Below are 21,985 nucleotides of genomic sequence, written 5' to 3' on the forward strand. Positions count from 1 at the left end.
ACAAATCTTAATTAAATATTTAAAAATAGATAAGTAAATGATATGAATCAATCTAACTCAAACAAATTTAGAATACATAATTTGGATTTGGTTTAAAAAATGTCTCGTCCGACCTAATTCAACCCATGAGCATCTCTAAATTAAATATTGAGTCAATTTCAAACAAAATTTTAATTCCGATGTTATTAAAGTGTGGTTCGAGGGAGAGAGAAAACTTCACTAGATTCCTTTAAGGACTAAGAAAGAACTAAGCTTAAGAACTCACGTTACACTAGAGCAAGTTAAGCTATGCAATCTGGTGATTGCCTCATTTTTTGCTTCACATGCTCTAAATGATGATAGACCCGAGCACATCACAACAATCCACAACAACAACAAAAAAATCATTGGCCGACCGTTCTCAAGAGCGAGTATCGATTGTTGAATTCTAACAAGGTGGTCCCATCTTTCTCGCCCGTTGAAAAGGTACAATCCCCAATAATTTTACTCTTCCTAAAGAAGCTTTTCATTTGCAAACTTCATTTAGAGACGGGGCGACAAAGAAAGAGATTTTGGTTGAAACAAACGAAGTGTTCATGGTAATTTTTTAATACCAAAAGTATAGTCATTTCAGACCGATTGTTGGATTCTGAGAAATGGTAATTCTAGCATATTAAATATGGGAGAGAAAAATGATAATGACATTCTTTTTCTTACACATAGTACTCAGTTGGTCGTGTAGAGTGTATATAGTATCTTGGCAGTGGTTGTAGTAACCACGTGTTAGGTAAAAAGAGTATATTTATTACTTTTATATATATATATATATATATATATATATATATATATATATATATATATATATATATATATATATATATATATATAAAGATTATTATAAGTAGTTATCGAAACTAAACAGAAATATTATTTATTTATTAAATTCGGATAGTATTCTCATGCAACACCAAACACAGTTATCTCATTTTTCAGGTATCTTATTTTCATGCATCTTATTTACCGACATTCTCCTAAATAAAATTTCTAACTAAACGATCTGTAGCTCAAAAGAAGCAACGGCAATAGAACAGGTAGGTAGGGATAAGGAATACGAGTCAAAAGTGTATGAACAAAAGATGAGGTTTGGTTGCAGTTGACGTTTAGTGGGGAGTGAAAAGATTGTTTGGAGGGTTGTTGGGTAAAGGGACAAGAGAACCAGCTGTGTATGGAACCTATGATTATTGATTTAGACATTGAAGATAAAAAGCTATCAGTTTTGAGTCATTCACCACATTAGAGTGTGAAGTTGAATGATTGATTCAATGCCCACATGCTTTGGTCTTCTCTCCTGGTTGACACTCGAGTAAATGAGAGGTACATAAATGAACTAAGACCACATTTAAATGAGAGCGATATCGAGGATAGAATGACTAATAAAGGTTTAAAGGAAATGAAAGTGACTATCTATACTGACAATGTGCACCTTCCTTACGTTGGTTCAACCATAAGAACTCAAGAGTTGACCGTATTTTGTTTTGAGCAATTCTATGTTCGATGACCTCCTGAGAGATTTTCTTAGAATGCATGTGAGTGAGAACAAAACATGCGGAAGGAAATCGTGTTGTCTCGTAGGGATAGTCTTCACTCTTAGAAGAAGTTATAAGGAACCCCGTTGCTCTAGACCGAGACTAATAAGCAATGCAAATTAAAATCATGCATAAACGAAATACAATGAAAATACGATAAAATTTCAATTGATATTAAACCATTCACGGTCAATACAAAAATTCAATACACTTATTTACAAATTATAAGATGTTTAATGAAGTTTACCCATGACTATGTGGACAACATGGACATCTCGGGTCAACGCCTCTTTGTGGCTACAACAAGTACACCCTAACCTCGACATGTAGCATCAATCACCTGAAAAGGAAATGTAAAAAGTGGTGAGTATTAAAAATATTTAGCAAGCAACCTACTTGTAGGCTGTCATCGCACCTTTATCTTAACAGGCTTACACGGACTTTTCTTTGAGCTATAGGATGTTCGGGCCTAATCTCTAGTGCTATTTGAGCATCTAGAGAGCCTCAAAGTTCTGAGCTTCTCTGTTTTGAATCTTACCTCCGAGGGGTCTGTATAGGTTCTTCAACCTTTCTATCCTTGACTAAGGTAGCTTGCTTTGTTGTAAACCCTAAATGACCGGTGACTTTGTGATATGAACCAAAACATCAATCATGCATATAAACTTCAAGGAAAATGTGAAGAAAGTGTTGTTAAAATTATTGTAAATGTTTCAATTCATGCCACATTGAAAAAAAATCAAGTTTCATTGTTATACATTTTGGATGTATCATAATTTAGAGTTATGATGTTTCATTAATGTATTTAGGACTTTTTATTTATTTTTAAATGTTACATTTACATCGTGGCTAATTATTGTCATAAAGTATGAAGGTTACAAATTCTTAAAATGTTTCGTGGAAGGTCAAGGGTTTCATTTTGAGGCTATATAAACCCATGTATGTAGTAAAAAGAGCATTTTTTTACTTTCCTTTAGCCAATGACTAAGTTTCTTCGCAATTCTATGTAGTTTAGATTGCATGTTTAGAATCATTCAAGTTTCACATGATCGATTTTGCTTGTGGAGTGATTTGAATCTCAATCAAGTGTTTTTGTCTTGAAATATTTGATCAACAAAGTAATCTGAATTTTTACTTCCTTTAGAGTGATTCTTTATCATTAGGGCAATGTGTTCTTACCTTTCCTTTAGCCAAGAGCTAAGTTTCTTTGCAATTCGATGTAGTTTAGGTTGCATGTTTAGAATCATTCAAGCTTGGCAGGATCGATCTTGCTTGTGAAATGATTTGAGATATTTGATCAGCAAGGTAATTTGAATCTTACTTCCCTTGTAGTGATTTCCTTATTATTTGGTATCATATCTTTCCCTTGTGTTGATTCCTTATCACTTAGGTTAAAGCGCTACCTCATAAAGTTTTGATGAGGTTGTAGGGTATTATCTAGTCTGAACATCTATGAAAGGTTATATGGTGCCTCCCACGTGACCATAGAGTCACCTAAGTAAGAGGGATGTGAACTCCCATGTCCCAGCTATCTATTAGGTAATCCTAAGTGATCTCACGCTCTCTCTTAAGAACGGTTTTATAGCACAGTGACCTTGTTTAGGAGACCTCGACCATTTCCACTAGGTTGGGTCACACACTACCTTACCGACCTATGTCTAACTCGACCGTACTGCTACTAGATTGGATAGGGTAGTGGAGAGCCTGAATATACTATTCACATAACTTATAGCCTTGAGAGATACCTTAGTCATTCTTGGGTCGTGGAGGTCTACTAGTCTCCTAGGGCGTCTTGGTGGCTTGACATGGACTCTTTCCTATGACAGACGCTCAAGATCCTAAGGCGCTCAACCTACTAGAGGCTTTCGAACCTAAGTCATCAACTAGCCAACCTAACTCTAATGCCCTATTCTTAATTCGCGACTGTTACTCACACTCTACAAGGAGTACTGATAAGATAAAGGAATCAACTACAAGGGGAATAAGATTCGGATTACCTTGTTGATCGAATATCTCAAGACAAGAACACTTGATTGAGATTCGAATCACTCCACAAGCAAGATCGATCATGTCTAGCTTGAATGACTCTTGTTGATCAAATATCTCAAACACTTGTTTGAGATTCGAATCATTCCACAAGCAAGATTGATCATGTCGAGCTTGAATGATTCTACATGCAATCTAAACTACATAGAATTGCAAAGAAACTTAGCCATTGGCTAAAGAAAAGCACAAATGCTTCTTTTACTCTATTTTCCAAGTCTTCCTTACAAATACAACATACATGGCTTTATATAGCCTCAAAATGAAACTATTAAAGGCATTCCAAAAGTTGTAACATTCACACTTTATGGCCATAATTAGCCATTATGTAAATGTAACCGAAATGAAATAAAAAGTCTTAAAATACAATAACTCTAAATTACTCTAAATTATAACCCACCCAAAATTTACAACAATCAAACTTTATTCTTCTTCAATGTAGCATGAATTGAAACATATTTTGATAATTTTGACAACCTTTTCTTCACATCTTCATTGAAGTATATTGTATGATTGATGTCTCTCAGTTCATATCATTCTCCACTTCTTCAAGAGGATTCGTCCTCGAATCTATTTGTGAAACTTTGCTGCAAAAAATAAGTTATGGAAATACGAAGGACCTCACAACACTCTCCTCACGAGTATACACTCAAGAAAATTTTAGGACACTCATTTTACACTCAGTTACACAAATGAAGCTCTCATTCTCACCTCTCAAAATTTTAAATAGAGCAAAGATTGAATTTTGAACTCTGGGTCGATTAAAAACTAAAAAGATGAAAATAAATAAAAATCAAATTGAGAAGAAACGCAAAGGAAACATATATCCGATCTTGAGCCTGAAGCTCTGATACCAAATGATAAGATAAGGAATCAACTACAAGGGGGTAAGATTCGAATTACCTTGTTGATCGAATATCTCAAGGCAAGAACACTTGATTGAGATTCGAATCACTCCACAAGCAAGATCGATCATGTCTAGCTTGAATGACTCTTGTTGATCAAATATCTCAAACACTTGTTTGAGATTCGAATCATTCCACAAGCAAGATTGATCATGTCGAGCTTGAATGATTCTACATGCAATCTAAACTACATAGAATTGCAAAGAAACTTAGCCATTGGCTAAAGAAAGCACAAATGCTTCTTTTAATATATTTTCCAAGTCTACCTTACAAATACAACATACATGGCTTTATATAGCCTCAAAATGAAACTATTAAAAGCATTCCAAAAGTTGTAACATTCACACTTTATGGCCATAATTAGCCATTATGTAAATGTAACCGAAATGAAATAAAAAGTCTTAAAATACAATAACTCTAAATTACTCTAAATTATAACCCACCCAAAATTTACAACAATCAAACTTTATTCTTCTTCAATGTAGCATGAATTGAAACATATTTTGATAATTTTGACAACCTTTTCTTCACATCTTCATTGAAGTATATTGTATGATTGATGTCTCTCAGTTCATATCATTCTCCACTTCTTCAAGAGGATTCGTCCTCGAATCTATTTGTGAAACTTTGCTGCAAAAAATAAGTTATGGAAATACGAAGGACCTCACAACACTCTCCTCACGAGTATACGCTCAAGGAAATTTTAGGACACTCCTTTTACACTCAGTTACACAAATGAAGCTCTCATTCTCACCTCTCAAAATTTTAAATAGAGCAAAGATTGAATTTTGAACTCTGGGTCGATTAAAAACTAAAAAGATGAAAATAAATAAAAATCAAATTGAGAAGAAACGCAAAGGAAACATATATCCGATCTTGAGCCTGAAGCTCTGATACCAAATGATAAGATAAAGGAATCAACTACAAGGGGAATAAGATTCGGATTACCTTGTTGATCGAATATCTCAAGACAAGAACACTTGATTGAGATTCGAATCACTCCACAAGCAAGATCGATCATGTCTAGCTTGAATGACTCTTGTTGATCAAATATCTCAAACACTTGTTTGAGATTCGAATCATTCCACAAGCAAGATTGATCATGTCGAGCTTGAATGATTCTACATGCAATCTAAACTACATAGAATTGCAAAGAAACTTAGCCATTGGCTAAAGAAAAGCACAAATGCTTCTTTTACTCTATTTTCCAAGTCTTCCTTACAAATACAACATACATGGCTTTATATAGCCTCAAAATGAAACTATTAAAGGCATTCCAAAAGTTGTAACATTCACACTTTATGGCCATAATTAGCCATTATGTAAATGTAACCGAAATGAAATAAAAAGTCTTAAAATACAATAACTCTAAATTACTCTAAATTATAACCCACCCAAAATTTACAACAATCAAACTTTATTCTTCTTCAATGTAGCATGAATTGAAACATATTTTGATAATTTTGACAACCTTTTCTTCACATCTTCATTGAAGTATATTGTATGATTGATGTCTCTCAGTTCATATCAAGTACACTCATTCAAACACATGTAGCTAACACACATAGAGTCATATAGACAATCATACATGCTCAACGGGAGATAACGTCCATTGATCACCCGGAGTGCATATTTCACAAAATTTCCATCCTTCTATGTGCAAGGTACCTTTAGAGTGCATTTATTAAATAATACAAACAAATCCTTTAATAAACTAAATTCACGAAAAGAAAACCATTCATTCAAGTTTGCAACAAAACTAAACCGAACTAGGAGCATTCTAGAGCAAAACCAGAGTCCTTGTGAGTAACCTCGAAAAATATAAATTAAATCCAAACATAGTCAACCAATTTGTGACCTAGTTTGAGATAGGATAACCAACCCATGTCTCTATTTAAACCGACAAGCATTAATCATCTATCTTGTAACCAGACCCAAAATATTACCAACCAGCTTGTGGTCCTAAAAATTGGAACCCTAGCCAACCAGCTCATGATAATGATCCAAAAGAGGGACGACTAACATATGTCTTTGTGGTTCAAATAATCAATACGCTAGATAAGTAATTGTCACAATTTCATTTAGAAATATCAGATCATAAATTATAGAGTAAACACGTTCACGCATATTTAGAGGTTTCAAAACAATTAGAAATTTATCTTATAATTAATATATTATATTATGAAAGCTTAAATATTCCTTAAACTTACTCCAAAAGACTCTTGAATCGACTAAAATATAAGGAAACTAACCTGAAATGTAGTAAATGAAGCTGAACCCGGAGAAAAATCACAAACTGAAACGATGACAATACTCCTGAAATGATTTCAATCCATCAATTATAAATCAAACAAAGTTCAATCGAGTCGAACCGAATTAAATCGTATTAAACTAAGTTGAATCGAGTTGTACCATTGACACCCAAAACCCGACTTAAACATTGACTTAAAAAGTTCTTTAGTAGCAAAAATCGAGATAAAAACTTGTTAATAGAGCAGCTGCACATAGTTTGAGAAGAAAAATTCTTTCAGTTTCAGAAACTCTTGCATTTGGTGCTAACTGATTCGTACACCAACTTCGTTCGCAGGTCTAAGTCGACAAAAATCCTAGATTCTCCATTCACCCTACGGAAGGAGTATACACACTTGATCGAGTTGTTTATTTTTTCCTATTGATTTAGTCTCATAAGTAATAGCAGAGATGGCGGGAGAGTTATAGTCAAGGAAGCCGCAAGTCCATTGAAATTGATCTTATATACGCCAGCTGAAGCAGACACTGGAACATCCAAACGAACCAGTAGAGGCAGCTATGGCAGAGACAACAACAAAGCACTAGTCTCCATTGATCACCCATCAACAGGGAAAGTGGCAAGAACTTACTAGGGTTAAGATACCAATTTGAAGAGCATTCATTTATCTCTCTTCAAGAGTCGAGAGCGGCCAGCCTTAAAGGTCAAGTCAAATAGTGTCACAACTTAACCCAGCATACGTGATACGTTGTTACTTACGAACATTTGATACTTGAGCTTCGTAAAATTTTATTTATTAATGCAACACGTACAGAAGATATATTGCAACCTGATCTCAGAGTAAAAATCGGTGATAAAATTCTATTGGTCGAACAATATGCTCCCAAAAAAAACACGGTTTAAAGTACAAAGGAATTATAGAATCCAAACCCAAGGAAAATTTTGAGTAAGGCAACACTATAATACAATCCAAGTACTTGTGTCCTTGACAAAGCCATATTTATACAATATGTACTTCTCTATATAAAAAAAAATGGTGAAAACAAAGAACAATCCAACGGCTAAGATTACTCCAACACGACATACTCTAAACTCTAAAGTTCATCACAGCTATTATACTTCACATTTTCCTCTCTTTTTCTTTTTCTTTTTATTATTTTTTGTTTCTAAAATACAATCGAACACAAAGAGATCATTAAAACATGAATTCAATTAGTTCTTGGAGCCACCCACCGTGGGCTGTTGTTGATTCATTTGCTGAAACATGGTCGCAATTCTACTGTATGCTTCCATCGTCATCGGCTGCATACGTTAAACGTAAACGTTAATAACACGAAAGCTTTTAAGTTTAGTAGTGATTTAGCGTAGTAACCTGCGATTGACAGGCAAGAAATGCTGAGATGGGGTCTGCGATCATTGTGGACGGAGAAGGTTGACGTTGGTCGTAAGTGCCTCCATCCCATGCAGCCATGGGCATGAAGGCGGTCGGGTGAAGCATTGGAGACATCCCGGCAGCGAGGCCGGATCGGGTAGCCATCATATTCAAATGATCGATTCCTAATGCCATCCCCATCCCCATCCCGGCCATGCCCATTCCCAACCCCATCGGCGTCGCCATTAACGACGCCATTGGAAGCTGTTGTTGCATTGCTGCCATTGGGAGCATCATTGGCATGTTGATTCTACTCATCATTTGAATTTGAGCTTGTAATTGTTTTAAATATTCTATTACTTCGTCCAACATTGAAGCTTTGTCTGTCTATTAATGAACACAAAAAAAAAAAAAAAAAAAAAAAAAAACGTTGTAAAAGCAAGAAAAGGGAAAGAAAAAAAGGTATAGAAATGAAGGCAATGGGACCAAAGACAGCAGAAGCTTTTAATGTTTCCTGTCGTGTTCCTTTCAACTCTCTGTCAAACTTCACCTTCTTTCTCTTATCTTTTTGTAAGTACCCCTTGTGGTCATGGTTCAATCAAACCCCATTGCTTTTTCCTCACAATCCACCCCCTCCCCTCCCCTTGTCTATTTCACAAGTTTTGGTATTAATTAACGTCGACAATTCCCGAACATGCCTATCCAACTTGTCAAAAGACTCTATCTGTAACCGCCTAAGCCCACCGCCAATAGATATTGTCCTCTTTGAGCTTTTCCTTTCGGATTTTCCTTCAAGGTTTTCAAAATGCGTATGCTAAGGAGAGGTTTCCACACCCTTATAAAAAATGCTTCGTTCTCCTCTCCAACCGAGGTGGGATCCACAATCCACCCCCTTCGATATGAGATCCCACGTCGATGGGAGAGGAGAATGAAACATTTTTTATAAAGGTGTGAAAGCTTCTTCCTAACTGACCGTGTTTTAAAATCCTTGAAGGAAAACCCAAGAACTCAAAAAAGACAATATCTCCCAGTAGTGAGCTTCAATTGTGAGCATTGAACCTCCCTAAAAAAAATTCCAAAAAATTATCGACTTTGACTCAAACAGGCCCAACTAGAATTTCGATTTTAATCCGGTTCGTACAGTACTACAGGCTCTTTTTCTTCGACATTCAAGTCCGAACACTACTTCGGAGGGAAGTATTAAGATATCATAGACAAGTCAGAAATTTAATATAGATTAGTAAAAAAAAAAAAAACGGCAGGCTGAATTGAGTACCTTATTGGAATTTGGGACCAACTTTTGCAATGTCTTCATCCTTTGGTTGATCTTATCTCTCCTTTTCTATAAACAAATAATAACAAAAATTAACTCAAGAACAAGAAATTCCATATATATATATATATATATATACTTACACGTTCGGATTGGTTATGTATTGCTGCAGCTCGACTTCTTTTAGTGGAAATTGAGGATTTTGGATTCTCTTTCTTTCTGTCTCCCTCATCTTCTTCTTCCACCTTCACGTGTTCAAAATCATTGCCCAAAAAAAAAAAAAACATGAACTTTATTAATCAGACATTGAACCAATCAAAAACCAAAGATTTTGTATTATAATTCAAAATTGTTATGGAAAAAAAACACAAAGGGGGATTTTAGATTTTGATTTGGTTAAAAAAATCTTGCCTGATATGTGCTATGGCACACGGAATCATGGTCGTCGGTGGTCGTATTAATGTACCGCTTGCCGGAGCTCGTGTTATCAAGCGACCCATGAGACGTGGTGGCGGTGGCGGCGAAGTTTCTATCGTGGGTGTTCAACGTAGCGTCGCTGCCACTCACGCTGATTTGATTCTGGCAGACACTCCACTCCCTCTCTGCGTGGACTGCACGCGCCACCACTCTCCCCCGTTTGGTAACTCTACCGTCCTCGTCCTCCAGTCCCACCGCCGGAGTATCGCTTGACTCTACCGTTGCCTTGCCGGCGCCACCTGCCGCCGACTTATCGCCATCGCATGGTACCATAGCGTCCATAGTCGTGGCGGCGGAAGCAGCCGGCGTTTGTAGCGTTTGCTTATGGTGGTCGGAAAACCACGGCACCAAATCGTTACCGCCACCACCGGCGTCGTCGGTGTTAACATCAAAACCAATCTTACCATGGCGAGTTCCTTGGTTCACCAAATACTCAAGCGTGCCACTCGCACGTGCCGGCTTATTTTCCCACGTGTACTTTGACCCATCACCACCACCGCCACCGCCGCCGTGGTGACTCTTGCCGGTTACCTTCGGCAACCCCAGCCCATGCATAGCCAATTGCCCATTTTCCCATGTCAACTCCGCGACTTCATACTCAAACCTATCAACAAAAAATTCAAAAATAAAACAAAAAAACAAAAAACAAAAAACCCCTTTAAAGAACAGAGAGAGAGAGAAAAGTACATGGGAACGACGTCGTCTGCGGCGGAAGAGGAATGATAGGGGAGACGGTCGGCGGCGGCGGCGGCGGAGGAGGGCGGCGGGTCGGAGATGTCCCAATTAGGAACACACTGACTCATTTTTTCGGTGGTGGAGAAAAAAGAGAGACGGTGGTATTTGTGATTTAAGAACGAAGATAATTAACAACAAACACCATCTGCTCTGTTTTAGATCCTGCCCGATGCTCTTTCTCCAATTCTCTCTCCTCTAAGTTTTATATTTTTTAATAACTTTTATTAAATAATTCATTATTACAATTTTGTATAATCTTTTTTAGGAACTGACTTATTATTGTAGAGATATACGAAGGACATACGTCTAAGACGTCTGAACTTGTGTTGAAAAAGACTACTTAATTTGTGGGGATAGCTTTTAGTCTCAACGAAGAGCTAGTGAGCATATGACACGCCTAAAGGCCAATGAGTCCTTACAAAAGTTTTCTTAAATGGTTGGATAATCTGACCCCTTTTTATCTTATTTCGACTGTTACATTCTTCATTTAATATGTCTATTCAACTCATTGGTTGGTTTGATTATTTAATAAGAGTTACTTTGGTTGAAGAACTTTACGAATCCAAACTTCACCCGACCATATTAAATTCAAAATAAAAATGAAAAAAAAGATGACATAATAGCTTTAATTTGAGAACCAAGTATTAGTTATTTAAAAGATATTTATTTTAAAAAAATGATTAATTATGTAACTATAGGTTATGAAGTGAATTTATATTATTTCACCTGTAAAAAAATATATTATTTTAATACAACATAAATGAAAACATTATATTATAAATTTAATGTGTGTGGAAACACGTGTCAAACACGTGGAAGTGAGTGTTGCCTAAATATCCAGATGACATATGGTGGCAGAAGGGACACGTTGGAGGAGAAGGAGCCAGGTAATGCTTCTATTAAATTGAATAAATAATAAATTAATAATAAAGTCATAGTTATTTATAAACAGATGATTCAATAAATAAAAATAGAATATTAATTTCAATAATTAATTTTCTGAAAATGATTTTGGATAAAATTTTAATATCGATGAATAAGTTTATAACTATTTTTAAGTTAAGAAATGAATATTTTTATCATTTTAAAATAAATTAATTTTTTTTATTGAATTAATAATATTTTATTGACATTTTAATTATATTTCATTAATTTTTCTTAAAGATATTCCTCGTGCTTATATCGATTCCATAAACATATGGAAATGTTGGTATGTGACAAAAATTTAAAACTAATAATTTTTTAATGCTTTATGTTTTTTTTTTTTTTTTTTAACCCAAGTTTATATGTTATATTATTATTATTATGAAATAATATAGTTAAGACTTTTAAGTTTGTTCTTATCGTTACACGTGTACGGACATTAGGGTTGATATAGCAGGTCGTTCCTTATTATTTTGCCACGTGTTGTTCCTACAGCGTCTTGCAGTCGTGGAGCTTTTTCATTGGTCGGTTTTATCGAAGCCCGTCTCTCTTCCTTTTCCGATGGTTCCATTTCACGTGCTAACCATATAAAAAAATTTAGATTAAATTAATTAAAATATACTTCAAATTTCAATATTTTAAAATTTTTAAAAATACTTTTTACGATTAGAAAATCTTTAAATAAAAATACTTTAAAACTTTTTTAAAATTTTATTAACATTTAATTAATTCATAATATACTTTAATTAATTAATAAATTAATTTGAATAAAAATGAAGAAATATTTTTACATTAAACATTAACTAAATAATAATCTTAATAATAAAATTATATATAAAAGATTAATTATAAATGTATTAGTTAAAATTTAATGTGTAAATAATATATTGATATTTAATAATTAATATTAATTTATTAGATTAATGTCAATGATCACAAATAATAAAAGAAAATAATTAGGCTCCCATTTGTTGGGATTGCTTTAGGTCATAGTCTTTTATGGGCTGTGGGCCTCTTGAATTTGCTATCGAACTTTAAGGCACTCTCAATAGGATCATCAACAAAGCTAATGAGAGCCCAACATCAGGTAACACCCACTCATCGTCAGCTCGATTCACGGGGTTACTACTGACATAGATAATTGATTACTTTTTACTGTATACAAATAACTAGGGTAAGTTTTCAACAGCGAAAACACATGTACATAAAACAGGCTCAGAAATGGATTCTTTATAGTCTCTAGTCCGCTGGTCTCGTCCTCGATTAGCCTATTTCTTCTATATCTAGAGAGAACAGTTAAATTAATCTTGATAAGTAATTTACTCGGTAAATAAGTAAATAGCTAACTTGTTATTCACAATATGAAGTCTTTTATAATCTTAGCTTTATCGTATATTTCACGTTTCTCAAAATCATTTTTTAAGCTCACAACTAATGATCAATCCCACATATTTATTCTTTATATGATACAAACGGTAACGATCCAATTTTTCTATTAAAAATAAGGTCATCACATGTATGACATGATTGTAAAGGGTGTAAATCTTCATTTAAACAGTTTATAAATGATGTCATGGACTTAGACATTCGAAATAAAATCCTTAAAATAAAATAACCGAAAATAAATAATTTAAAGTTTAAATAATATAAAGAAAAATAAGACAATGTCTTCCTCTCGCCTAAGGGCTATGAAATAAACATAAATGCAGTTTCCCTAAAACTTGTTCCATGGTCTTCGTCATGACATCATTGTCATCCATATAAGGTTTACCTAAATGTAAGAGTAGCATGATTGGGAATACAAACACAAGCAATATTATGGGACTAATCTTTTTAACATAGCATAGCATAGCATGACCTTAGACAGTTTTTTAGTCGTGACAAAGTTGGATGTGTGATACTTCTCAACACATGACCCACGCGTGTTAGCATGAACCCACGAGATGGTCTCGTGCACCCTTTAGGCCTAACTTGTCAGGCTAACACTTGTTAATGGGCTCTATGCCAAACCCCACGGAAAGAAATGACTCGTATAACATCATGGTGAATATAATATCATAAATCATAAGTCAAAATTTATGCGTTCGTGCTCATCATAGTAGGGAAGTATCCCGATGCATGTGTTGCACATATATGCATAAGTCCCCATAGCTTATAATCATGACTTAACATGGTCTATCATAATAAGTTTGTAAATTATGCTTACATAACATGGTCTAAGGAGGTTTATGCATAATGAATGATTATATAACTACTTTATACAACATGGTACGATCACAAAATAACACAGCTTTATAACCTGACATAACATAGCATATCATGGCATAACTTCACATAACATAGCATAACATGTCATATCATAGCATACCATGACATAACTTGGCATAACATAACCTATTAATCATACATGACACGTGCAAGGCCATAAGACACGCATCATCATACATAATACACGACGAGGTGAGTTTTTGGTCCCTAGCTCATCTTTGCTACATGGTTTACATGGTTTTCAAGTTTGAGGGACAAAATGCTCTATTTTGAGCTGTAGAAGGTGACATTAAGAGAAACCTCGGGCCACACACTTCTTCCCTTGTTTTGGGGGAGAAGATGATGGTAATTGAATTGGCTACACAGCTCAGAACTATGATACTCCTTAGTGCTTCTCAAATTAAACTGTTTTTATAAAATTCCTTATCATTCCTAAAACTCGATTCAAAAATGGATCTATCAAAGAAAATTTGGAGCAATTCGGATATCAAAAATGTGATAACTAAGGAACGGAACGTGAACAATAAGGTAAATGAATTTCTTAGAATTTTCTTAAGAAATACCGGTAGAAATCGCTGGAAATTCAGTGAGTTTAAAGGAATATGAAAGAATAAGTAAATAACCATGAGTTAAGGACCAAAATCGAGTGTTTTGCTTGAGAACCAAGTAACGTTAAAATAACTTACTAAACGAAACGAACTCTCATCCATGAAATTTTAGTGCTAGGTATGATATGATATATTGAAGTTATACATGAAATTCAGTATTCATTGTACAAGGATAAGTAGCTAAACCAAATAATGATGCAAAATGACCATAATGCCCTTACTATAAACTACCTCCATTTCATGACCCCAAATGTGATGAAACTTTATCAAAGACCTTATTTTTATGGTTTTTAAAGATCATGTAAAGTTTCAAGCACGATTAGGGACTAAATCAAGAATTAGACATAAAATGACCAAAATGCCCTTAGAGATCTTTATGATATTTCAAGGATTGAACGCCCTCCAGATGACTCAAGAATTTAAGAAGACTTATTTATAAGAACATAAAGTTTACTCAAAATTTCAATAAGTTTGGGAGAGATTGAGAACCTAACCCAAGGAAATGAGATATACGACCAACATGCCCCGTCAAGGATATAAGTATGACCCACATTAAGGGTATAAGCCCACGCTTATAGGAAAGAAATGACAAATTTACCCTTAATGACCCTAACTACAAGATCCTTCTAGAATTTTCAAGGAGCACAATATGACTTTATAATATTTTGACGGACTTATGCATGAGAAAGTAAGTAAAAACTTATGCTTTAAGAGTATCTCTAGAAGCAAGAACGTAAGAACGAACCCAAGAAAAAACTCTAAGAACAAGAAATGAAGAGAATGCAATACAAGCCCTAATTCTACTAAGACAAGGACCAAGGTCCTAAAATTTGAAAACCCAAGAAACTCCTAGATCTCTCACAGTACGAAATGATCATGACTTAGACTACATCGCTTGGAACATAAAAAAACTTTAGATGTAGATTTTTCAGGTTGTATCACTTGGAACGTAAAAAGTCATGACTCCTTACCAAGATTCAAGACCCTTCTAAATTTTTCAAGGCACACTTATGATTTTATAATATTTTGATGGATTTATGCATGTTAATATGAAATTCTTACCACCTACAAGCTTGGAATAGGGCTTAAGAAAGTAGGTTAAGACTTATACCTCAAGAATAACACTGGGAGAAACCAAGAAAATGCTATAAGAATAAGAAATAAAGAGTAAAACACAAGTCCTAATTCCTTTAAGACAAGAAAAATGTTGGGTGTCATTCATGAATGAAGGACTAAGGTTCTAAGACTGGAAAACCCAAGAAACCCTAGACCTCCCACACGGTACAACATGTTTATGACTTAAACTACATTGCTTGGAACATAAGAAGCCTTGAATGTAGGTTTTCCAGACTACATAGTTGAAATGTAAGAAGCTTCAGATGCAGGTTTCATACTACACCACTTGGAACTTAAGAAGCCTTGAGCATAGGTGTTCAAACTATACTAATTGGAACGTATGAAGCCTTGGACATAAGTGTTTAGACTATGCTAATTGGAACGTATGAAGCCTTGGACATAAGTGTTTAGACTATGCTAATTGGAACGTATGAAGCCTTGGGCGGATTGTTGGGAGTGTGTCCCACCTTGGCTAATTTAGGAAATGATCATGAGTTTATAAGTAAGGAAATACATCTTCATCGGTATGAAGCCTTTTGGGGAAGCCCAAACCAAAGGCTTGAGAGCTTATGTTCAAAGTGGACAATATCATACCATTGTGTAGATCCATGATTTCTTACAAGTGGACTATTTCTTGAGCCTTTGTACTCATTCGACTTTTTCCCTGTTTTTTAGGTGACAAGAAGGAGCAGGTCATGGATGTATGCAGATTCGGAGCAAGTGACATACAAAGTCACAACATATTTTAACTGCTTGAATATTTTAAATTGTTTTATTTACCGGGTCCAATATATTTACCGTAATTTACTTTATTTTAAAAAGTTCTAAAATAGTCGGGACTCTATTCTGAAGAATCGAGTTATGACAAATTTCCTCTTACTCGTGACACGTATTTTTCCCGAAATCGAAATTCCCATATAGAAGATACTTAAAAGAACAAAAAAAAAAAAATTATATTTTACCATAAACATAAAAAATGTAACAACAAGAATCAAACTCCAATACAACATGAAAATCCACGAAAAAGTTACCATAAAAAACAACAATAATAAAAAGACAAGGATCGTAATCTTCTGCAACTTCCCCGCCGGCTTGCTCATCACCTCAAAAACAACCAACAACATGGAGTATGAAAACCCAAAAATTACTCAAACAAAAAACACTGCACGTGTGAGTGTGGTACCCTTCGTACAAAAAAACTTAGAATCCTCCGCAGCTCAAATCTCGAGTCCCACAAGGTCAAATAAGCCATTAATATCCCCTTCTCCCTCCCCTTTCACCACTGTCGGCGACCCATAATTTAATCCATAAAAAAAAAAAAAAAAAAAAAAAAAAAAAAAAAAGAAGATCATCCTTTTGTGCAATATTCAATTCATTACAAGCTTAGCTGTTTCCTTTGTACTTTGTCGCTCTAAACAACAGGCACCCATATCTTATTTCTTGATCTTCGTCCTTTTCCCTCACCTTCCACTCACCTTCCAAAATCCCCATATAAAATCCCCATTTCTTCCTTCAAACCAATACCCATTAACCCCAATGGCCCTTCCAATTTCCCCACGAAGCCTTCGATCCGATGTGTACTCCTACTCCTACGAGGAGCGCTCGGGTACCCCTTTGGTCATCGGCGTTGTTGCGTCCTTGATCGAGAGGAGCATGGCCAGGAACCATCGGATTGCCAAGAATTGCATGTCCATGCCTAGAGATTCCAGGTCCAGGGCCCTTGTTTTTGAGTGCCGTGAGGCTCCCGACATGTCCATTCAGTCTTATTTGGAGAGGATTTTTCGGTATACTAAAGTTGGTCCTTCTGTTTACGTTGTTGCTTATGTTTATATTGATCGGTTTTGCCAACAAAATCCTGGGTTTCGGATCAATCTTAGGAATGTTCATCGCCTTCTTATCACTACTGTCATGGTCGCTTCTAAATATGTCGAGGATATGTAAGTTTTGTTTTTCTCTCTCTCTCTCTCTCTTTTTAAAGCTTTGGATTGATTTTGGGTTGTAGAAGTAATAGGTTTTTGTGTTCGAAAGTCTCGAAAAGGTTACTTATTTGATGATTAAGGTATCGGTGACGATCCCGAGTTTCCAAATACATTGTCATTCCATTCAGGTCGAGACCCGTGAAAGCTTTTACCTATATTTGAGTCTTGAGTTTCCAAACACATTGTCTTTCCATTCGGGTCGAGACCCACGAGAGCTTTTACCTATATTTTACCATTTCTTTCATTCCTTTAACGAGTGAGTCCTCGAATAAACCTGTTCAACATTCCAATACTGAGTCTCGAGTTTCCAAACACATTGTCAATCCATTTAGGTTAAGACCCGCGAGAGCTTTTACCTATATTTTACCATTTCTCCCATTCCTTTAACCAACTAGTCCTCGAGTAAACTTGTTCAACATTTCAATACTGAGTCCCGAGTTTCCAAACACATTGTCATTCCATTCGGGTCAAGACCCACGAGAGCTCTTACCTATATTTTGCCATTTCTCCCTTTTCTTTAACCAACGAGTCCTCGAACAAACCTGTTCCATATTCCAATACTGAGTTGACCGAACAAAGGATCCCACCAACCTGATAAATCACTTCATATCGACAGGGGAGAAATTCACGGAATCCCTTTTGATTATGTTGATAATGTTTGTTGTCTTTTCGTGATAGGTATTCTTCTAGCTCAATCTCAATTTAATGTTACTTTTGAAACAGGAACTATCGAAATTCGTACTATGCAAGAGTCGGGGGATTGACAACAAAGGAGATGAATCAACTAGAGCTGGATTTTTTGTTCATGATGGGATTCAAATGCCATGTAAATGTAAGTGTGTTTGAGAGTTATTGTTGCCATTTGGAGAGAGAAGTAAGCATTGGAGGAGGATACCATATAGAGAGGACATTAAGATGTGCTGAAGAGTTGAAGTCTAAACAAAGCCAACAAGCCTCATTTAATCAAATGGCTCGTATTACATTGTAAAGATCAAAGATGCTGCCTTTTTTGTATAGTTTATATGATAATATATATTAAAATGTGTTTGGTTCTTTTGAATCATTGTTTCATTTGCCGACACTTGCTTAATATATACTCATGTAATATAAAGGACCTTATTGAATTATTATTCAATTGTATTAAATAATTTATCACTTAGTGAAGCTAAAGGGGAAGGTAGCTAAAAAAGTTATTGGGACTTGAATGAATCATGAGGTACATTGGTCATCACTTGTCCAAACTAGGCCCTACATGAGTCACATGCCTTAAATTCATGCCTAACATCAATAGTTTAGTGGGTCATGTGCCTAACCCCAATGAATTTTAAGCACTATTTCCCTTTTATGTCTATTTAATGGATTCGTTTCTAAAGATTGATGGCATTGTCGGGATACCTTTTACTAGTCTTTACAATAGGTTTCGAATAATACATATACATAGGTATTTGAGATGTGACTTCATCATGGTTCTTACTCGTAGCTCATCATATTATAGACATGTCAATAGAGACAGATTGTCTATTGGAGATTAGTTGATGATTCCCTAGGAGTGTTATGGCTCAAGTTTTTCAATGAGTCATGACTCAAAACGATAATGTGGATGTAGTGTGAATGCGAGAAATACTTGAAAAGATATCAATTGAAAAATCATTTATTTCAGAAGAAGAGAATTTCAATACAATGGAATGTGACCAGTTTTGACATTGAAGATACATGGATGTTTGTAAAAGTAAAATGACAGGCTAACGCCCCCGGACATGATTTCCTCTGTGACAATCCACGTCTCTCAAATAAGCACTCTCTCGACCTGTGGCATCACACACTTGAAAAGATAAAATATAGTCAAGATGAGTATAAAAGTTATACTTAGTAAGCCACCTACTTGTAGACTCTCATCGCGTTCTAGGCTTAACAGAATCTCACGGGCTTCTCATTGCTATAAGACGTCGGTTCTAATCTTGTAACAGCCCAAAAATAAATAAATAAATAAATAAAAATTATTATAAACAAAAAAAATTATTATTATGTAAAAAAAAGTAATAATTAATTAATTAATAAGTAAATAAAAATAATTATTCCCTCATCCTTCCATAGTCACTTTCCCCAATAATCTCTCCTCAACACATCGCAAAAATAAAACATGAAAAATGTCAGATTTGAGAAAACTGCATCAAATTTACAGGAGATGGGTTTGCAGAGATGATCAAGATTTACATGGGAGAGAGATTTGAGATTTCTCTGTAAGTTATATCTTAGATCTCTTTTTCTTTATCCAATTATTTAATTTTATTTAGCATTTTTCAGAAATATCAGATTTAAAAAAAGGTAACTAACCTAATTGAAAAGGTAACAAACAAAAATAGAAAAAGGAAGGGTTAAACAGATTTAACCTATGGGAATTTCTTCTCTCCCAAAAACAAACACCAAACAAAAAAAATCAGATTTAGTTTTGGTAGTAAGAGATATTTTGCTAGAAAGAGATTTTGCATGTGAAGAGGTCAATAGTTTTCCTTCTATTTTATTTAATGATATTAAAAGTCATCCTAAGACATAGGGGATAATTAAAAAGAAGGAAAATAAGACACGGAGTGAAGATTGTGAATACAATTGAAATTATCTGGAAAATGTTAATACAGCAAGAGACAGAGAGGAATATTGTGAATATAATTGAAATATCTGGAAAATGTTTATACAGTAAGAGACAGGGAGGAATATTGTGAATATAATTGAAATATCTGGAAAATGTTAATACAGTAAGAGACAGGGAGGAATATTGTGAATATAATTGAAATATCTGGAAAATGTTAAAGAGTATTAAACACGGTAAGAGAAAATAGAATATCTGGAAAGTTTTAATGGGTATTAAATGGTTTGTGTGAAAATAATACTATTACAAACATATATAAGTATTTCAAAACCTAACTCAGGCAAAAACTCTAACGTTCGCATGAAGTATAATACATGGATCAATATAAATTAGAGAAACAATTTTGTAGAAATTCAAACTCGAAACTGATTTCATGGGCTCACATAGGTTGATTTGGAGTTCAATGGACTTTCATTAAGGATAACGACGGAATCGAACTTTCATTAAGGATATATATTCGTGACAACGACTTAAGCTAACCAGGTAAGTGACCTTACTAAAGGCATGGTTATATTTGATGTTGACACGTGCCCTGTGGTTCTGCACGTGTCATATATATTGATATGTGTGAATTGTTTGTGGATCGATATGCTTCCTATATGTTATGTTATGTTATAATATGTGGTTTGTATGATAATAATTATGGTACGATGTGCTCAAGGATATGTTTGAGATAGGATACGAGAAGGATGCACAAAACGAAATGTAACGATAGGAGTAAGATACGTTCATGAAACGTTAAGGTTAGATTACATACCGGAATGCTATGGATAGGAGAGATTGATGAAAGTATATGGTTAGGTTATGGGTAGAAAGGGATAGGTTTGTGATAGATTGATAGAACGATAGCGTTAGGGTACGTTCTTGTGACGATATGACTAAGGTACGTTACGTAATAATATGTCTGCGATAGGTATAAGAACGTTAAGGCTATGGTATGTTAAAGAATGATATGACTATGAAGTGTTTACGTTATGACTTGTTTATGATATGATACATTGTATGCTAGATTATTGTGCTTAAGTACGTAGTTATGTGAACGTGAGTGTATGTTATGTATGCTTTTAGTCTAATGTGAAGTGTAATGCATGTAACGATATGAGGTCCTTGAATGATTATGACATGTTTGTATGGAATATGTGAACCGCATGAATTGTATGACATGAAACACGGTAAACTGTCTGGAACCATAACCCCGATAGAAATGTGTATGAAATATGAAATGAAAATGAGAATGACATGAAGCCTGGACAGGGGTTATGGTCATTAAAGATAAATGTAGAAATAGGGGGACCTCATGCATTATGTGTGTTCATGCATCTGTGGGGATACCCCCATCCCATCACGAGGGTACGGACGCGTACATCCAATGGCAGGACAACGATCGTTATGCATTGCATAGCGCTGTCGTGACGGTTCTAGTTTTAACGGGTCTCGGCATAAGGGGCTCCCAAAGTATGCCCACCGGCTAAGGACAGTGGCCCAACGGTGTGCGAACTAGCTGGTGAGTCCATACTCGCACGTATGGGCTGTGTGTAGAGTATATGGTACACGTTCACGATTATCCGTTAGGACAGCACCGTAGGGAAAACGAAACGAAACGAAACGAAAGATAGGTCCCATCATTTCATTGCATGTGATTGTTGCACTTAACCCCAATAGTGGGGTCACTTATATTTCTTTAAATACTCAAGCCATGTGCTACTACATTTTTCAGGTTAAGGCAAGACATTCCTGTACGGCTGACGACGGCATCGCAACTCGAGATCATGGCACATGCATAGGATAGTGGTATTTATTTTCTTAGACTTAGGATAGAATAGGATGT

The 21,985-nt window shown here is 35.1% G+C and overlaps 2 protein-coding genes across 2 annotated transcripts; one reads left to right on the top strand and one right to left on the bottom strand.

The window, feature by feature from the left end:
* Positions 1–7,673: 7,673 nt before the first annotated feature.
* Positions 7,674–10,798, bottom strand: UNE10 (basic helix-loop-helix (bHLH) DNA-binding superfamily protein). The gene is made up of 6 exons (XM_023691802.2): positions 10,568–10,798; positions 9,815–10,484; positions 9,547–9,648; positions 9,407–9,472; positions 8,131–8,517; positions 7,674–8,060 (listed from the first exon to the last, which is right to left on the bottom strand). The coding sequence occupies exons 1-6, from the start codon at positions 10,681–10,683 to the stop codon at positions 7,971–7,973; spliced, it is 1,431 nt and encodes a 476-aa protein (XP_023547570.2). The 5' UTR covers positions 10,684–10,798; the 3' UTR covers positions 7,674–7,970.
* Positions 10,799–16,949: 6,151 nt separating this feature from the next.
* On the top strand, positions 16,950–18,662 carry CYCP3;1 (cyclin p3;1). Its single transcript, XM_023692576.2, has 2 exons — positions 16,950–17,468; positions 18,234–18,662. Exons 1-2 carry the CDS (start codon positions 17,068–17,070, stop codon positions 18,496–18,498), a joined length of 666 nt encoding a protein of 221 aa, XP_023548344.2. The 5' UTR covers positions 16,950–17,067; the 3' UTR covers positions 18,499–18,662.
* The last annotated feature ends 3,323 nt before the right edge of the window (positions 18,663–21,985 follow it).

The sequence above is a fragment of the Cucurbita pepo genome, chromosome 12, assembly GCF_057944985.1.
Source record: "Cucurbita pepo subsp. pepo isolate OVF chromosome 12, ASM5794498v1, whole genome shotgun sequence".
NCBI lineage: Eukaryota > Viridiplantae > Streptophyta > Magnoliopsida > Cucurbitales > Cucurbitaceae > Cucurbita > Cucurbita pepo.